This window comes from Thalassophryne amazonica, chromosome 8 (genome assembly GCF_902500255.1).
Source record: "Thalassophryne amazonica chromosome 8, fThaAma1.1, whole genome shotgun sequence".
Taxonomy (NCBI): Eukaryota; Metazoa; Chordata; class Actinopteri; order Batrachoidiformes; family Batrachoididae; genus Thalassophryne; species Thalassophryne amazonica.
The window spans coordinates 108,872,880-108,892,262 of record NC_047110.1 but is presented as its reverse complement, the minus strand read 5'-3'; the positions used below and the strand labels follow the sequence as shown (position 1 = coordinate 108,892,262).

General features: G+C 39.7%; 1 protein-coding gene across 4 annotated transcripts in view; it reads right to left on the bottom strand.

Annotated features, from left to right (window-relative positions):
- The window catches only part of wt1a (WT1 transcription factor a), a 60,470-nt gene extending 41,354 nt beyond the window's left edge, over positions 1-19,116 (bottom strand). For all 4 annotated transcript variants that reach the window (XM_034177223.1, XM_034177224.1, XM_034177221.1 and 1 more), the window contains exons 1-3: positions 18,297-19,116; positions 10,721-10,843; positions 7,056-7,158 (exon numbers count right to left, since the gene is read on the bottom strand). In XM_034177223.1, the coding sequence (XP_034033114.1) occupies positions 7,056-7,158; positions 10,721-10,843; positions 18,297-18,795 (725 nt within the window). In that variant the 5' untranslated portion in view covers positions 18,796-19,116. The remainder of the gene's footprint in view (positions 1-7,055; positions 7,159-10,720; positions 10,844-18,296) is intronic.
- Positions 19,117-19,383: the final 267 nt, after the last annotated feature.

The window sequence follows — 19,383 nt, the reverse complement described above, 5'->3', positions numbered from 1 at the left end:
GGGGGCGCCACAGCAGGCTACTCATTTCTATCTCACCGTGTCCTCTGTATCTTCCTCTGTCACACCAACTACCTGCATGTCCTCCCTCAGCACATCCATAAACTTCCTCTTTGTCCTCTGTCTTCTCCTCCTGCCTGGTGGCTCCATCCTCAGCATCCTGCTCCCTATATACCCTGTGTCCCTCCTCTGCACATGTCCAATCCACCTCAGTCTCACCTCTCTGTCTCCAAAACGTCCCACCTGAGCTGTTCACACTTGAATAATATTCTCTCCAAATTTGCAGTGAATATGCACGCTTCACCCTTCTGTGGTAAATTACGGGGTTTTTGTGTGTGTGTGTGTGTGTGTGTGTGTGTGTGTATAGAATCCGAGGACTTCAACAAACTTATTTGCAGGACTTATTTCTTCTTCTTGTGTACGGCTGTTTTTTTTTTTTTTTTTTTTTTTTTTTTTTTGTGAAATCTGTCCCAAAGGCCACAGAGGCAGAAATTCATGATAAGAAGGAGATAAACAGGTAATCTCACAAAAATGTGGACGTCTGAAGCTCTGAACTTTAATGGAGTCAAACTTCAAAACCACAGAACTTGTCCTTTAAGTTTTTTGACTTTGATAAGACCCAGAGTGTTTTCTCTCTCTCTCTCCTCTCTCTCTCCTCTCTCTCTCTCTCTCTCTCTCTCTCTCTCTCCTCTCTCTCTCTCTCTCTCTCTCTCTCTCTCAGTCTGTGGATTAATAAGACATCAGCATGTTTCATTTCATGTCGGTCCAACCGGTCACGCTGAGAGCCTGCAGAGTAAATACAGTCCTGTTGGTACCAGGCTGCACGATTTCACAACCGGCTCGGCCGCGATGAGGCTTTCCAGTCGTGTGTGTATGTGTGTGTATGTGCATGCGGTCTGCCTGTCTGCGTGTGTGTGAGCAGATATGATATCAGTGTGTGTTTATGACTGAGAGGACCATCAGTCTGAGACTTCCAGACCAGCCAAAGTCCAGCCAGCACCGTGAGCAGTGGACCGGTTCTGTTCTGTTCCACACCATGTCAGCGGCACGTGAAGAATGTGGAACACGCAAACAGCTGAGAGGGTGCAAAGTCAGGCTAAGTACCTCCTTAAAATGTTCCTGTGGTCTTCATAGTAAATGAATTTAACTGGAGTATTTCACATGAACAAACTGGTATCAAAAAGTTGTCAAACATTTTGATGAATTTCCACTATTGGGTTGCTCCTGTTTTGTTTATATTTGAGAAAGAGTTGCTGTCCAATAAGAAAATAGGACCTGGGTAATGGCTCAAGTTGGGGATTACTTGTTGGGGCGATCTGTGCCTCGCATCCGCTACAGTAACCATCAAGGCCCAACAGGAACCCTGATCATGAGATGGCCAACAGGGCTGTGATGAAAGAAGAAATCCTCAACAGTGGATCAGGCAGCATCTCTGGATCAACCCTGGATGTAGAACTCAACAATCCCGCCCAGGAATCTATACCTTAAAAAATTAACCGCTGTCTCAACGAGAAAAAGTGACGGAACAATATATATAGATTTTTTTTTTTAAAGTTATTTAAACTTAGTTATTTCAACTTTCAAATGAGTTAATGCCACAAGACTTCTCTGGTTAAGTTGAAATTTTTGTTGAATTGAAATAACTTTAGTTAAGTTGAAACAACCTAAGAAAATCTACTCAAATTGTTACATCACTTTTTCTTGTTGAGACAGCAGTTCATTTTTTAGAGTGTACCAAGAGACAATCTTTCTTGAGGGATTGCCTCAATGATGATGATGACAACAAATACAGACTTCCTCAACATCACAACACCAGGGGCCACTTTGAAAACTGAAAATCCTCTGGGACCCATCCAATAATCAGAATTTTGATTCACACATGAGGCTAAAATTAAGTATCAATCATTTGCATTCTGAGGAACCAACATTTCTCAACATCGCTCCCAATCAGTCAAAACTTCACACAATCTCAAGAAATGTTTATATATATATATATATATATATATATATATATATATATATATATATATATATATATATATATATATACACACACACACACACATATACAAATACAACCCCAATTCCAATGAAGCTGGGACATTGCGTTAAATGTAAATAAAAACAGAATACAATGATTTGTAAGTCCTCTTCAACCTATGTTCAATTGAATACACCACAAAGACAAGACAGTTAATGTTCAAACTGATAAACTTTGTTTTTGTGCAAATAGTTGCTCATTTTGAAATCGATGTCTGCAACATGTTTCAAAAAGCTGGGACAGTGGTATGTTTCCCACTGTGTTACATTACCTTTCCTTCTAACAACACTCAATAAGCCTTTGGGAACTGAGGATACTCATGATTGGGTATAAAAGGAGCATCCCCAAAAGTCTCAGCCATTCACAAGCAAAGATGGAGCGAGGATCACCACTTCGTGAACAACTGCATGAAAAAATAGTCCAACAGTTTAAGAACAATGTTTGTCAATGTTCAATTGCAAGGAATTTAGGAATTCCATCATCTACAGTCCATAATATAATCAGAAGATTCAGAGAATCTGGAGAACTTTCTACACATAAGTGGCAAGGCCAATAACAAACATTGAATGCCCGTGACCTTCAATCCCTCAGGCGGCACTGCATTAAAAACCGACATCATTGTGTAAAGGATCTTACCGCATGGGCTCAGGAACACTTCAGAAAGCCATTGTCAGTTAACACAGTTCGTCGCTACATCTACACTCCCAAACGCTTCTTGAGTGTTGTTAGAAGGAAAGGTGATGTAACACCGTGGGAAACATACCACTCTCCCAGCTTTTTTTAAATGGGTTGCAGGCATCCATTTCAAAATGAGCAAATATTTGCACAAAAACAAAGTTTATCAGTTTGAACATTAAATATCTTGTCTTTGTGGTGTATTCAATTGAATATAGGATGAAGAGGATTTGCAAATCATTGTATTTTTTTGTTTTTATTTACATTTTACACAACATCCCAACTTCACTGGAATTGGGGTTGTGTGTATATATATATATATATATATATATATATATATATATATATATATATATCTCACATAAATGAAGAAAAACATTAACAAAATTTAAAAGCTTTGTTTTATTATCATCATCACTATTTATTATTATTTTATGTTAAACTATTAAAGACTTTTTAAAATTTAGAATAACCCCACGTGGCCAACCTGCAGTACCTTCATGGCTCATTAAGGGGCATCGGGCCACGTGCAGCACCTTTGCACCCCACACTTTGAGAATCCCCACCACAATATATTGTTTTGTGTGACATTTGATTAATTCTATGTCCAAGTTAAACCACTTTATCACAAAACGCTTCCACCCTGTTTAATCCACATGGGCCCAAGTTCGTGTTAAACAGTTTTGACCTTGAGTTTGACCTTTCAAGGTCACCATTAGACGGACAAGATATGGCTTATGTTAGTATTTCGTTAAACACCTCGGAGTAGCTGCTAATATATACTACAAGCAATGTGGTAAAAAATATTCAGTCTTGACACATTTCACAATTCAGAAAACACCACACGCACATGCACGCACACACACACACACGCACACACACACACACACACACACACACACACACTGCTGACGGCTGAGACCAAGAACTCGTAGAAAGGCTGGCTCTATCCTGGACACTCATACCTGGATTCCTTCTCCGTTCAGGATATTTGCTTTGACCTGAAAAGTCCAGGTCAGTGACCCCTTCCTCACCAACAAATACACCCGAGTCACTAAGACCTCATGACTTCACTGCCAAGATCTAGTCAGGTCCAGAAGCATGCGCTGCTGTGACTCGGGAGTCGGGTCAGCTTTATTTGTTTCAATTTACAAAATGTTTTTGAAGCAGATACATGTTGTTGAATAGATGTAGGTGTTTTTGGTATTTTCAATATATTTATGGTTGTTTTTGTCCTGTATGGTGGCTGTGAGGTGCCACAACATCAAATTAAGTTAACAAGCAAAATCAGAAAACACAGGAAAAAAAAAATCACCTGCATCAATTCAACAACTAGTTACATAAAAATCATCTTGCAAATTTAGAAACATAGAGATTACAAACAAATACAACCTGCAGCATGTGCAACTATTTAATTAGATAATTTATCTGCTGCAAAATCACACAAATTACCTAAACACCAGAAATGCTGTGCAAAGTTTCACAACACAAAGGTTACTATGTGGAGGACTTGGTTTATTTATGATTTCCTGCTTATTTACAATTTTTACTCTATATTTTTCATGTTTTATTGTTTCATTTGCAATGCAGTGAAGAGGAGAAGTCAGTTAAAGTTCTCTGTGTCTTCCCTCATGTACTGTTCAGAACCACTGACTCTGTTCTGAACATCTCACAGCCTGTATGTCTGGAAACATCCATTGATGTGTGTAATAGTTTTCAGTATTTTTTCATCCAGAAGGTTGCATCTGCAAGAGCTCTCATTTCTCCACCCACCTTGGACCCGTCTGTCCCTGTTCCTTGGCCAGGGGTCTTTAATGGATTTGAACCTGTGACTCTCACTGTTGGAGGATGTGGTGGCCCACATAAAACCACCAGGTTCCTCTCGTGATGTGGTCCCTCCCCACTTCTTTAAAGAAGTTTTTCCTACCTTAGGGCAGTCGGTTCTGACCGTTATAAACAGCAGCCTGTCCTCTGGCATTGTCCCTGTAAGCTTCAAACATGCGGTAATACAACCTCTGCTGAAGAAGCCTGGCCTTGATAGCACAGGTTTAGAAAATTTCAGGCCAATCTCCAAGCTGCCATTTGTTTCTAAAATTCTGGAGAAAATTGTCTGTGCACAACTAAAAACCTTACTTGATGAACACAACATCATGGAGACGCTTTTAAAAATTTTTAATGACATTTTAATGGCAAATGATAGTGACAACTATGTTGTTCTTGTCTTGCTTGACTTGACTGCTGTCTTTGACACAGTAGACCACAGTATCCTGTTAAGTCATCTGCAGAAAGTGAGTGGGCATTGGTGGTAGTGCCCTGGACTGGTTCCGATCCTATTTAGCAGACCGGACTATGAACGTTGGTCGTGGGGTTTGTGAATCCTCCTCTGCTCCGCTTTCACACGGGGTCCCACAGGGTTAAATTTTAGGGCCCTTGCTTTTCTCTCTGTATATGCTTCTGCTAGGGTCTATCCTCAGAAAACATGGTGTCGCTTTTCATTGTTATGTTGATGACAGCCAGTTATATGTCCCCCTAAGGAAAAGTGATGTCTTTTCTCTCAAACCTCTGCTGTCATTTCTTGAGGATATTAAGTCCTGGATGGCCCTAAACTTCCTAGAATTTTAACGATAAATAATCAGAGGTGATTGTGTTTGGCCCTAGCGGCTCCTGTGTACCCTCCCCTATTGATATGGGTCCATTGGCAGCTTATGTGAAGAGTACTGTTACTAATTTGGGCTTTAAGATGGACAGTGATTTTAAATTGGATCACCAAATTAGTGCAGTAGTTAGTTCTAGTTTCTTTCACCTCAGGCAGCTTGCTAAGGTGAAGTCTTTTTTTGCACATCGGCACTTTGAAACAGTAATCCTTGCCTTCATCACCTCTCGTCTGGATTACTGTAACGCACTTTATCTTGGAGTTAACCAGTCCTCCCTTGCACATCTCCAGTTAGTTCAGAACGCTGCCGCTCATCTATTAACTGGAGTACGAAAGAGGGAGCACATTACACCGATCCTGGCCTTCCTCCACTGGCTGCCTGTGCACTTTAGAGTTCATTTTAAGATTCCTTTATTTGTTATTTGCTTGTAAATCTTTAAATGGTCTTGCCCCACCTTACCTCTGCGAGCTGCTTCACCCCTATGCCCTTGCATGCTGCCTGCGGTCAGTTGATCAGCTGCTTCTTGAGGTACGGAGGTCCAAACAAACGCTCAGAGTGGATCAATCTTTTTCTGTTGCAGCTCCAAAAATTTGGAATGATCTACCTTTGCACATTAGGCCTCTTCACTGTCTGTTTTTAAAACCAATCTTAAATCCCATTCACTGGCTTTTAACACAATATGAGACTTTGCTCTGTTTTAGTTGTTTTGCTTGTTTATTGTTGTTTTTTTATTGTTGTTGGGTTGCTTTGTTGTTTTTATGACCTTCATGTACAGCATTTTGTTTCAGTTTTGGCTGTTCAAAAGTGCTCTATAAATAAAGTTGAGTTTTTAGTACTTCTGTTGTGTTGAGGATCTTTGTGTTTCTCTTTTCCTAACTGTGGTCTGAATTTGCAGCACACACATTATCAAATTAAACTGCTACATGTGCTGCAGGTTATGTTGGTATTCTTTACATTTGCAAGCATTTTTCAATTTACAAGATGTTTTTGATGTAACCACTTGTTGTTGAATTTATGCCTTTTTTGTATTTGTGTTTTCTGCATTTTTCTGGTGTTAATTTGGAAGAGTTGCATCTCACGGCCACCATATAAACACACTTTAGTAGAAGGATAATCCTATAATTTTTGGCTGATAGTGTTTCTCGGGTATAACAGTAAAATATTGCTTGACTGGGGACATTGCTACAAGTTATAAAAGTACATGTTGACACACTGTCACTGAAAAACCTCTCGAGGCTGCAGTTTTTCCTTTTCCCCTCATTTCCAGCTCACAGATTTTAAAATAATAAAGACTCAGAGACGCCGGCTGCACTGGAAGCAAAACTCTCCTGTCAGACCAAAGAGAACACCGGCAATGTTTAAAAATTGCATAACTGTTTTCACTGTTTTTTTGTGTGTGTTTTTCTTCTCAATAAATCAAATCATTATTTGTGCATATATTGTGCACCAGCACAAAAACCATGGCTAAAATAAAATCTAAAACAGCATCCGCAGGAAGGAGAGCAAGAAGTGAGCGGGACCCACGGTGGCAGTCAGACCCGTCCTGAAGGTGAACATCCTGTACCGCCTTTCACTCAGATCAGCATCAACAATAGGGGCCTGAAAGTGTTCCAGGTTGAACCGTTGTTGCAGATGTTTGTTGTGGATGTAACGTCTGCAGAGACGGCATGGGTGCAGGTGTGTGGTACCTGTTGTACGGGTTCCTCAGCAGCAGAGCTTGGCTGCCTGTGCAGCTGTCTGAAGGTGTGTGACATCCGTACATGGGCGGAGGGACGGGATACTGCTGCTCACCTGCAGCCCAGACAAAAAGGCACAAATCAGCATGACTCAAAAAAAAAAACTAGACATCACGGCCTCAGCAAGAAGAGGTGGGGCGAGGAATTTTCTTCTGGTGATCTTAGAATCTGCAGTTGTTTAAAAGAGCCCTTCTCTTAGGTCTTGACTGAGTTGCTTGGACTTTACCATTTTGTGCAACAGATATTTATACAAAATATACACAATATACAAAATATTTACAGAGTAATCCTGCAAATGGTGATACAAGCACCAAATTCAGCACAAGCAGTCCTTAGACCAGGGGTAGGCAACCTGTTCCAGAAAGAGCCATGAGGGTGCAGGTTTTCTTTGCAGCCACTGACTCCACCAGGTGATTTCACTGATTAACTGATTCCATCTGCTCAAAGTGATATTAATCAGTAAAATCACCTGGTGGAGTCAGTGGCTGCAAAGAAAACCTGCAGCCTCATGGCTCTTTCTGGAACAGGTTGCCTACCCCTGCCTTAGACATTACTCTTTAAAGAAAAAAAAGATTGGCCACTTGAGTTTTCAGTAGGCAGCCAGGCAGGGGTCAAGTGAAGAATTACACAGAGGTCAACATTAAAAGATGCTCCAATCATATTGAAAACTATACCAAATTGTTTGGCTGATTACAAAGATTCCAAGAAGGTATAATTTGGACCATCTATGACTGAATGTTATGGAGTTATGGGGTAAAAACAGCAAGAATGGTGACAAAGGTCAATTTAAGTTTGTACAGGTGTCAAAAGTTAAAGTTGCTCCAATTGTGGTAAAAAAAAAAAGATGCAAATTATTGGTTGAGTTAATAAGGTTTTATAAAGGAATAGTTTGCACCATGTGTCATGTTTAGTTATCATGTTACAGGGTAATATATGTCACATGTCATAGAATCCAACTGTTTGACCTTTATTTTGGAGACCAAACATTCAACAAAGTCAAAACTATTCCATTTATTAATCATATTAGCTCAACCAATAATTTGCATCACTTTTTACAAAAATAAATAAATAAATAAATTCAGAAGAGTAATGTGTGAGGAGTATTTGTGCTGAATTTGGCGCCTGTATCACCATTTGAAGGATTGTTTCAGTTATCTGCTGCACTGATTGTTCTGAGTATTGGTCAGTCCTCTGAGTGCCGTCAAACGTTTTTATGCTGGTAAAGAGAAATTACCAGTTGTAGTCAATCAGGATCACTAACGAGGAGTTAACTGGCCTTGAGCTTGTCACATTACAAGAACCTGTAGAACCTTCAGCAGCACTTATTAAGAGCTATAAATGAATGTATGTATATATTTGAGCCAGTATCTATCACGTTCACCCTGTGTGGATGAGAGAAGATACAAAATAAATTCACACTTGTGAACCCAGTTCTTGTTTTTTAAAGTCATTAATGATGAACGCTGTACAATCAGTCCACCCTTAAAAGCCCAAAAATAACCATGACATTCATGCCCTGATGAGTGTATGTACATTTCTGACCACAACTGTGTGTTCATGGTATGAATTAAAAACCAGTGACATTTTTTTTTTAATGTGAAAAGCAGAATCCTGTTTCCCGTCAGAGCTCCGTGGATCACAAATGTTTTTTTTTTTATTTTTGCTACTTTCTCATCAAAATAATGGCATTGCACATTGTGCACATTCTGCACGATACACTTTGCACACTTTCTGCACTTTGTGAAAAGCAGAATCATGCTTCCTGTCAGAGTTCTGTGGATCACAAACATTTCCCCTCTCGCTCTCATGTTTTTCTGTATTTTTGCTACTTTCTCGTCAAAATAATGGCATTGCACATTGCACACTTTCTGCACTTTGTGAAAAGCAGAATCATGCTTCCTGTCAGAGTTCTGTGGATCACAAACATTTCCCCTCTCGCTCTCATGTTTTTCTGTATTTTTGCTACTTTCTCGTCAAAATAATGGCATTGCACATTGTGCATTTTATGCACATTCTGCATGATACACTTTGTACACTTCTGCACTTTGTGAAAAGCAGAATCATGCTTTCTGTCAGAGTTCCGTGGATCACAAACATTTCCCCTCTCGCGCTCATGTTTTTCTGTAGTTTGGTACTTTCTCATCAAAATAATGGCATTGCACATTGTGCACATTGTGCACTTTATGCACATTCTGCACATGATACACTTTGTACACTTTCTGCACTTTGTGAAAAGCAGAATCATGCTTCCTGTCAGAGTTCTGTGGATCACAAACATTTCCCCTCTCACTCTCATGTTTTTCTGTATTTTTGCTACTTTCTCGTCAAAATAATGGCATTGCACATTGTGCACTTTATGCACATTCTGCATGATACACTTTGTACACTTCTGCACTTTGTGAAAAGCAGAATCATGCTTTCTGTCAGAGTTCCGTGGATCACAAACATTTCCCCTCTCGCGCTCATGTTTTTCTGTAGTTTGGTACTTTCTCGTCAAAATAATGGCATTGCACATTGTGCACTTTATGCACATTCTGCACATGATACACTTTGTACACTTTCTGCACTTTGTGAAAAGCAGAATCATGCTTCCTGTCAGAGTTCCGTGGATCACAAACGTTCCCCCTCTCGCTCTCATGTTTTTCTGTGTTTTTGCTACTTTCTCATCAAAATAATGGCATTGCACATTGTGCACTTCATGAACATTCTGCACATCATACACTTTGTGAAAAGCAGAATCTTGTTTCCCATCAGAGCCATGGATCACAAACGGTTCCCCTCTCGCTGTCATGTTTTTCTGTATTTTTGCTACTGTCTCATCAAAATAATGCCATCGCGCATTGTGCATTTTATGCACATTCTAAACATGATATACTTTGTACACTTTCTGCACTTTGTGAAAAGCAGAATCTTGTTTCCTGTCAGAGTTCCATGGATCACAAACATTTCTCCTCTTGCTTTCATGTTTTTCTGAATTTTTGCCACTTTTTCATCAAAATAATGGCATTGCTCATTGTGCACGTTATACACATCATTCACTTTGTGCACTTTGTGTGCTGCTGTGCTTCAGCGACAGGCTCCCTGAACAATTTCCCCAGTGTTCCAAAATGCCTCTCAGCATTGATTCTTCTGCTTCTCTTTGGCATAAAAATTGGCAAATGTTTACAGCAGCCGTTTCTTAAATCGTGCAACACACAGTTTCAAATATTTATCAAAAACACGGAGAGAGGAGAGGATGAAGGGAAAGGTGGGAGGATGAAAGGAGAGATGAGAGGAGGAGTGGAGGGAGTCTGTGACTCAGGATGTGGCTGATTTATGCCTCCGACATGCGAGGTCACCGTGGAGACGTCAGAATACGGGACAAGGCGCTCCCTCGGCGAGCTGCCGTGCACGTACAGCAACGTGCACACACCTTAAACACACACGTGCAGATCTGCTTTTGCTCTTATTGGAAGAATCTCCATTGTTTGAATAAACACGACAACAGGAAAGACAAAAATAAAAATAAAAGCACAAACTGCTGCGGTCAGAACTAGAACTAGAAGAAAAGGAGCTCAGACACTATTTATTGTTTAAAAAAAATCTAAAAATTAAGTTTTAATGAAAGCCAAACTTACCCATGGTGCTTTGTTGCGTCAAAGCGTCTTCGTGTTTGAAGGAGTGGTTGGAGAACTGGGAGCTGTGGTGAGTTGGAGTGTGACTGTAATTACTGGCTCCGTCGAACGCAACTGTGCCGTAACCTGAAAAACAAAAATAAAATAACTGTGAGTAAGGTCATGCCTTCCACCCAAAATCACAAAAAATTAAAAATAAAATTAAAAAAAACCACCCTTCAGGAAAACAGTTGATAAAATAAAGCAGTTTTTTTTAAATCAGCTTTATTCATTATTATTTATTTATAAAATGAATTAAAAAAAGCTAAAAACTGTGCAACGTGGGTAATGTTATATTTTTTACACTGAAATTTTTTTGTACTTATTTTTTCTGTGTAAGTGCTGAGAATGTGTCCAACAGATATCATTTTTTGTATCCGAATTTAATAAAAAAGAGTGAAGTCAAGTAAATTCATCAGACTGTTCTTTTCAATGTGGCTGACAGCTGACTGTCCATTTTTTTCAAATTTTTAAGAAGTTTGTTTTACAATGAAGCCTGGGAAACATAAAACCTCAGTATCAATAAATTAAACTTTTAGAACAATATGAGCAGCATTATGAGCCACAAACCAGAGTTTTTCCATGGAATCAGTTTTAAATCATTTTGAAGGTGCTTCTTGACATTTAGAAAAGATGTATTATTATATTATTATTATTAATATTACTATACATTTAACATTCAGCAACTTGCACCAAACTATGCAACAAGTCAACAAATCCACACCAGTGATGACCATTTAACCATTGTTATCTATTTTTGTTTGTTTGTTTTTTTGGACGGTGTAAACAATACCTCAGAATGTAGAGCCAGATTTCAGTGAGATCCTGTTGCCAGATGGACCTTGGATCAGTGATTTGAAAGTGATTATTATTGTTTTCTTCAAGGCTGTGAGAAAGGTTTTCATTTATTTTATTCTTAGTGTTTCAAGAAATGACCTTATGACATCACAGAGATGTGCAGAATTTATCTTTGTAATGCTCAAAATTGTGGATTTAGTTTCTGTTTGTGTTCTAATGTCACAAAGACCTACAGACCTGAGTTTAAAGGATCGTCTCTGTCAGCTGGCGATGGTAGTAAGAGTTGATATTATTACCGTGGCGGAGGTGTGCGCTCTCTGAGTGCTCCTTCTGCTTTTAGAATTTGGACAAATTTGTGAACACAGAAAATTTTGGAGTCCCATAATTCCTGAGTCCAGGATTTGCTGAGCAAACTCAGGTGCCTGAAAAAAAAAAAAAAAAAAACAAACAAAAAATTCCTCTTTCACTTTACGATTACAGCACAGGTTTTGCTTTGATCTCATGCTCTACTGATGTCACAAAGATTTGATGGCGATAAAAGTCAACTGGAGGAAACAAGTGAAGATTGAATGGATCTGCCTCATGCTGGAAGAACAAGCAAAAGCACTTTGATTTGTAAGATTTACAACAGAAAAACTAACTGTAAAGTCCAAAATCAACAGATTTTTACAGGAAAGGTCAGAAGAACAGGCTTTGTTCATCAAGCAAATAAATAAAGATAAAAACAATAATGTGACAGAGTTCTTAGATTCTCCATCAGTAACGTCACACGTGCTGCATCTAAAAGTCACTCAACTTGTCGCCACAAATACTTCAGGCGTCAACACAAATTAATGTTCATGTAGGAAGATGACAAAATTATTGTTTTGTGATCATTTTAAAAATTATTTTAGATTATTTAATATCCATCCATTCCGTAATTTCATTCCCTGTCAGACCAGAAAATCGCTAAGGTGCCCTTGAGCAAGGCCCATAGGCAACAAGTTGTTGTCAGTTTGTAGTTGAGAACCATACATTACAGTGTGCTGACATTAGTGTGTGTGTGTGTTCGATTGAATGGGTGAATATGAGGCTTCATTGTAAAGCATTTTAAATATCAACATCAGATGGAAAACAGCTTCAGAAAAGCAGTTATTTACCATGTACACAGGGCCGAAAACAAGAGGCAAAAACCCCCATTAACCCCCCCCCAAACGTGCTACAACATGCAGAATGAACAAAATACCAACATGACTCAAACAACCATAGTCAGGTTTATAAATCTGTGAGCACTCGTCCAAAAACTACATGTTGAACAATATTTTTGTTGTTGTCAGTTGATTCATTGAGAAATATCTCCAACAACAGTCATGAAACGTGAGCTCTGTCCTCTCTTTCCTCTTCTAAGTACTTTATATACAGTATTTTTTTGTGAGGTGCTACTTAAATGTGAGTAGGCAAGGAGTGCTGGTGGTACCTGTACCATTCCAGTCCCTACAGTCCAAAACATGTATCATTCCAGTCCATGCAATTCTGTACCTGTGCCATTCCAGTTCATGCAATTCCATGCGTGTGCCATTCCAGTCCATGCAATTCCATACGTGCACCATTCCAATCCATGCAATTCCATACATGTACCATTCCAGTCTATGCAATTCTGTACCTGTACCATTCCAGTCCCTACAATCCATGTATCATTCCATATGTACCATTCCAGTCCATGCAATTCTATATTTGCACCATTCCAGTCTATGCCATTCCATACATGTACCATTCAATCCATGCAATTCCATACCATTCCAATCCATGCAATTCCATACGTGTACCATTCCAGTCCATGCAATTCCATACGTGTACCATTCCAGTCCATGTAATTCCATACTTGTACCATTCCAGTCCATGTAATTCCATACGTGTACCATTCCAGTCCATGCAATTCCATACGTGTACCATTCCAGTCCATGTAATTCCATACTTGTACCATATCCAGACTTGTTTATTTAGTTTTTGAGAATATATGCATCAAGATGAAATTTTGTCAAATTTGAACTCAACATTCCTACCTTATGATCTCCCAAAATGAATGGAAATTCAGTCATAACATGGGTCTGACTCCCCGTCAAAATTTCTAATAATTCCCAGAACATCTGTCCTAAACCAACATAATCCCAAAGAAAAACCCTAAAAATTAACAGTGATCATCTGTGTGTGTGTAAAGCATTTCTGTCCGGACACACACACACACACACACACACACACACACACACACTGCTGTTAGGAGGAGACACCTCAGACCAGACCTGAGTCATGACGAACACTGACCCAGAGGCCACGACACACTCCCATAAATCACCTACGTGCACTGACACACACACACACACACAAACACACATTAATTAAAAAGCACCACTTTCACCGGCTCTGCTTGGCAGATCTCTGTGTGAGACGAGGGCGGAGAAAAGACCTCATTAAACGTCTCCATTTATCTTCCACTCACCCCCGTCTGACTCTCTCTGCTGAGCCTGTTGTTGCCTTGAAGTCCAGCACTGAGGTGACAAGCGATGACGTTGATTTCTATTCAACTGGAAAACCCAAAGTTTGGAAATACCCCACTTTACCATTTCACCTTTATCTGTTCTGCTCTTTGATAACTTTAAAGTCGAATCGTCTCCACCAACCAGCTGAGGAGGGAGGAGGTTACGGCGCTCACCCGTGTCTGTTTACTGATCTGAAAACAATATGAAGAAGAAAAAAATGCTGGATTTTGATTAAATTTATTGGGGAGATGATGCACTGGATAGAAAGAACACTGAAGGTGACTCACTATTTTTCCCTTTGATGTCTTTATGATTCTTGTCCTATGATGTATCTCGGACCTGATGCCTTCTGTCTGGTTGGTAGATGTAATGCAGGTTGGTTATTATCTTGCTGAGTGACTTTAAAGTTTACTTTCTTGCTGACGGAGGAGGACGGAGGTCATGTGATCACCTTTGTTGGCTTTCAAACACTATGAGCCCTATCTTGATGTTTTATAGAGTGTGGTCTCATGTATACGGCGCACGTGAATTTGGGGCGTGTCCAACTAACATTTATGATTTATACATCGTGAATTTTGGGTGCAAATTTCGCAAAGGGGCTGTAAATTAATGGTCCAGTTCAGGCACACTTAGTACACCGTCACTCTGATTGGCTGTTATTGCCTTTAATGGTATTTGTGCTTTGTAGTTTATTAAAACAGACTCTGTTAGTGAGCTACTAACAGAAACAGGAAGAATTTCACCAGTTTGAAGTGCAGAATTGCATTTTTTTTAAAAAGCTGAGGCTAACAATAGCATCTTCTTGGATTCTCAATGCTGCTGCTACAAAGCAGGTGGATCATAAAAAGCGGACATTTGACCAATCAGGGGACAGAGTGCTCGTATTCAGTTGTTCCTTACATACTTTGGTTTGCTGAGAAATACTGCCACAGGAAAGCAAACTGAGACACGTTGGGGAGCACGCACCGCTTCGTGTATGACGCCACAGAACCGCCTTGGGTCCTGAAGACAACCTACGAGTCTACGAGTATCTGATGCAGCCAAGTGACATGTGGGCGTGTCCTTGACCTTCTGCAGCCAATGGGGTGTTCAACACTCAGGATCATGCACAGAGAAATGCACCACATGGCCAAAACTGTTGAAGTTGTAAGTGATCCTCCTTATCTGAGTCTCCCTAAATAACCGCTTGTTTAACATAAAGTCATTCCAGTGGTACCCAAAGACAATCCGAAAAAACCTAGTACCACATACATCTGGTCGTTACCTTACATCACTAAAGACTTGGACCTTCATTCTCCTGCATATAGATATCTGCAAGATATCAGCATCACCATACACCTCTGTGCAGCGACCACCACAAGCTCAAAGCAAACTGAACCACTATAAAAATGCAACATTTTGACCTCTGGTCCAGACCATAGGAATGAACTATTAGATGTGAACACGCCCTGAGACAGGAGCACCAGCAACTGGAGTGAGATGGTAGACTCAGAAATAAGAGGTTTTCTGCAATAGGAACAGATTCTATGTGCAAAGCATCAAAGCAGCAGCAGCCGTCCACCACAGCACCCTGAGGTGAAGCATTCGAGTGCCTCCTCCCCCTTGACCACCTGATCCGTTCTCTTGTATATCCCAACAAGTGACAATAGGATCAGCTGGAAACTACCAATGACACATGCACATGTGCAGCTTTGCACTGGATGGAAGACACACACCCTTTTTCTTTTTCTTTTTTAAACAGTCACAGATCATCATTTGATGAGGGTTTGTGGCTGTGTTGTCTTTGGGGAGACCTGGCAAACTGTTTATATCTTAACCAAAATTTTGTCAAATATGAACTCAACATTCCTGCCTTATGATGTCACAAAGCTCTGATGACTCTTAGAAAACAAAGTGTCAGATTTCTGTTTGTTGGTGGACATAATGATGGTTGACCATTATCGCCCCGGCGGAGGTATTTGCCTTCCGCGTGCCCTTCGACTCAGTACTTAGTCCAATCATGAGCAGCAGCGATGTTAGCGGGTTATCACATCTTGCTACCGCAACACCAGAGCTGATAAGCAGCTTGAAGAAAGAAAAAAAAAAAAATTGAGGCTGTATAGTTTTGTACTTTTAAGCCATTTATGACAAAGCTGTCTGTTTTTTTTTAATTGTTTATGAGGTGACGTTTTCTGCAGTTGCAGGTCAACACGCCTGCAAATCAATCTGCAACTTTTTAGATATAATGAGTCCAAATCCATCTGTCAGTGAAGCTGAGTTTGTGTTTTTTGCTGCAGATGTGATGTTCTCCGAGTGACCCTGCAGCGCTATCAGACTCCAGCCTGCCGTTAGTTTGTTTGTGCTCATCCAGCCGCAGCCAGCAGCAGATAAAACAGGTTACAGGTCACCTCAGCACTTTATTTACAATGTTAGTCCCAAATGATCTGCTTCACAGGCAAGTTATTACTGATTAATAAGTTTGCAAACCACTAACACATTAATTACATTGGAAAAAACACAAGGACCAGCAAAAAAACACGCCCCTTTACATCAAGACTTCTCGTTCTTGACCTCTGTCACATTTCGACTCACTTCCATTTTTCCTGACAGAATTAACAGTTAATTAGAAAAGCCTGAAATCTGCAGCACTAAAAGTCAATTTCATGAATTAAATCACAAGAATTAAAAAAAATGCATCCAATTTTTTAGTGAAGAAAATTGTATTCAGAGAGAAACAACTTGACAATAATAAATGAGATTTGTTGTAATTCTGCAAAATTCTAATTTTTAGCTAAATATATGCTTTGTAATATTTCACTTTAGGGCTCTGAGACATTCAGGAGGTTAAAAATTAAATGCAACAATATATTTCTTTATGTACATAAAGTAAAATATTAGTACATGTTTTGAAATTTTATTTGGAAAATACAACAGTGGAAAAAAAGGATGTTGGATTTACATGATTTAAATACATACATTGAATGCACATGATCAGAATGCGTCCAAATAATGTCATTTTCTTACATTTCTATTTGAGAAACACATTTACACGTGTTATATGGACACATTCTGATCATTTGGAATTGTAAGCCATGCATCATGTATAAATGCAGAAAATATGAAGAGAGATTAATTATTTGTGGTTTTCTCTAAAATTATTTTTTTCAATTAAATTTAGTTAAACTGAACTTTTCTCCATAATCACCTCATTTTTTTAAATCTCATATTAGAAATAAACTTTTAACTCTAATGCTTAACAATAATAATAATAATAATAATAATAATCATGCATTATATATGAACTATTATCACATTATTGTAAAACATTTTGCACCTGATCCAAAACGGAACTATTAGACAACTTAAGTGAGAAGAAATTTGAATAAAATAAAATATGCGTCTTGTTTAAAATCTTTAAACATTTAATTCTGAAATGTTATATGAGTCTATAAAAGGCAGTTTACAAGCTTCAACCTAATTCATTAAGTTTGACCTGTGGATTTGTCAGTGAGATTTATGTGCTTTCAGTTAAAAACATCTACATGCAAATATCGTAGTTGTGCACCTTTGAGCAAATTACACATTTGTATTCTTCATGACATCAAATCAAACCATAAACTTCAAGCTTCTTATGCAAATAATTTAAAATATATACACTTTTCAATCTTTAATCTCTAGAACATGATATAAATTAAGAAAAAACATAAAACACAAAATAACACATTGCACTATGCCTCTATTATATATCAGCTATTTTTATTCATTTATTTTTTGCTGATGTTGATAAATATTTTGAGGAAGAGATGTATAAAAATTTCTAATTTTTATTTTTATTTAATTTAGATGATGTTACAATTTAACTTCATTAAAAACATAAAACACAAAATAACACATTGCACTATGCCTCTATTATATATCAGCTATTTTTATTCATTTATTTTTTGCTGATGTTGATAAATATTTTGAGGAAGAGATGTATAAAAATTTCTAATTTTTATTTTTATTTAATTTAGATGATGTTACAATTTAACTTCATTAAAAAGCGCAATTAACAAATGATTTTTGTATACAGAACCTAAATATAAACATCATTAAAACATGAGTAATAAAAAAGTACTTGTGCAAGTGGTGCATTACTTTCAAATATTGTTAGAAATGTAAAACACAGCTGATTAAAACTGGTGTCAGCAGGGGAGGAAAAATAAATCAACTGCAAAAATGTTGATCATTTTAATGTGAATGTTCACCTTTGTCACAAAGGACGAAGGATTCCGTCTGGCTCCGTCCGCTGGGCTGCACGTCCATGCAGTTGCTCAGGTACGGCGTGCTGCTGAACATCCTGGCGGGTGGTTGGTGGTGGTGGGGGCCAGTCACAGACGGCGGCTGGCTGGCGGCCGGAGGTGGCGGTGGGGGAGCCCCAAACGCCGCTCCATACCGGCAGGCCCCTGTACCCGTGAACTGTCCTGAGAAATGGACAGTGAAGGCGCTGAGGCCGCAGTGGGGGTCAGCATCATGGTGGTGGGGGTCACCCGCAGCCCCCCAGCTGGGCTCCTGCTTGATGAAAGAATGCGGCCCTAGGGAGGTGTGAGGAGCACCGAGAGAGGAGTAAGGAGAGGCGGCGGTGTGGAAGTCCAAGACAGGAGCCCACTGGGGGGCCGTGCTGACGGGCAGGGCCGGGCACCCGGGGCTGGGGCCCGCTGGGACCGGGGGCAGCAGGGAGTTCAGGTCACGCACATCTGAACCCATCGTGGAAGCAAAAAGGAGGAGGATGATGAGGAGGAGGAGTGCTGATCTGCTTTTTACCCGTCTGTCCCCAGGAGTTCAGAGCCGCGTCTCCTTCGGGAGCCTCAGATGTTGTTGAAGACACCACACGGGACGCGTGGAAGCTCCTCACGTCTGAGACAAGCTCATGGCAAAGTCACAGCGCTTGACTTCTCTCCGCAGAACCAAGTAAGGGGAACCGGCGTGATGACCGGCAGAGATCTTCAGCGCAGGTTTGTTTCCACAAGCAGACTGAGGAGAAGATAGAGTAGAGGGATGGAGCCCATTGAGGGAGGAGAGGGGAGTGCGCTCACAGCCTGGAGTGAATGGAGAAAGAAGAGGAGGAGGAGGAGGAGGAGGAGTAGCCCTCTCCACCACACACACACACACACACACACACACACACACACACACACACACACTCCGAGTGCATGCATGTAGACACCGTTAGTGGGTGGTGTCAGAAGGTGATGAGTGACAGGAGCCCTCTGACTTCATTCATTTACTGTATGTTTAAAAAAAACTGCCAGAATAAAATCATCATAAATGTCTTATTATTATTTTTAACAGTTA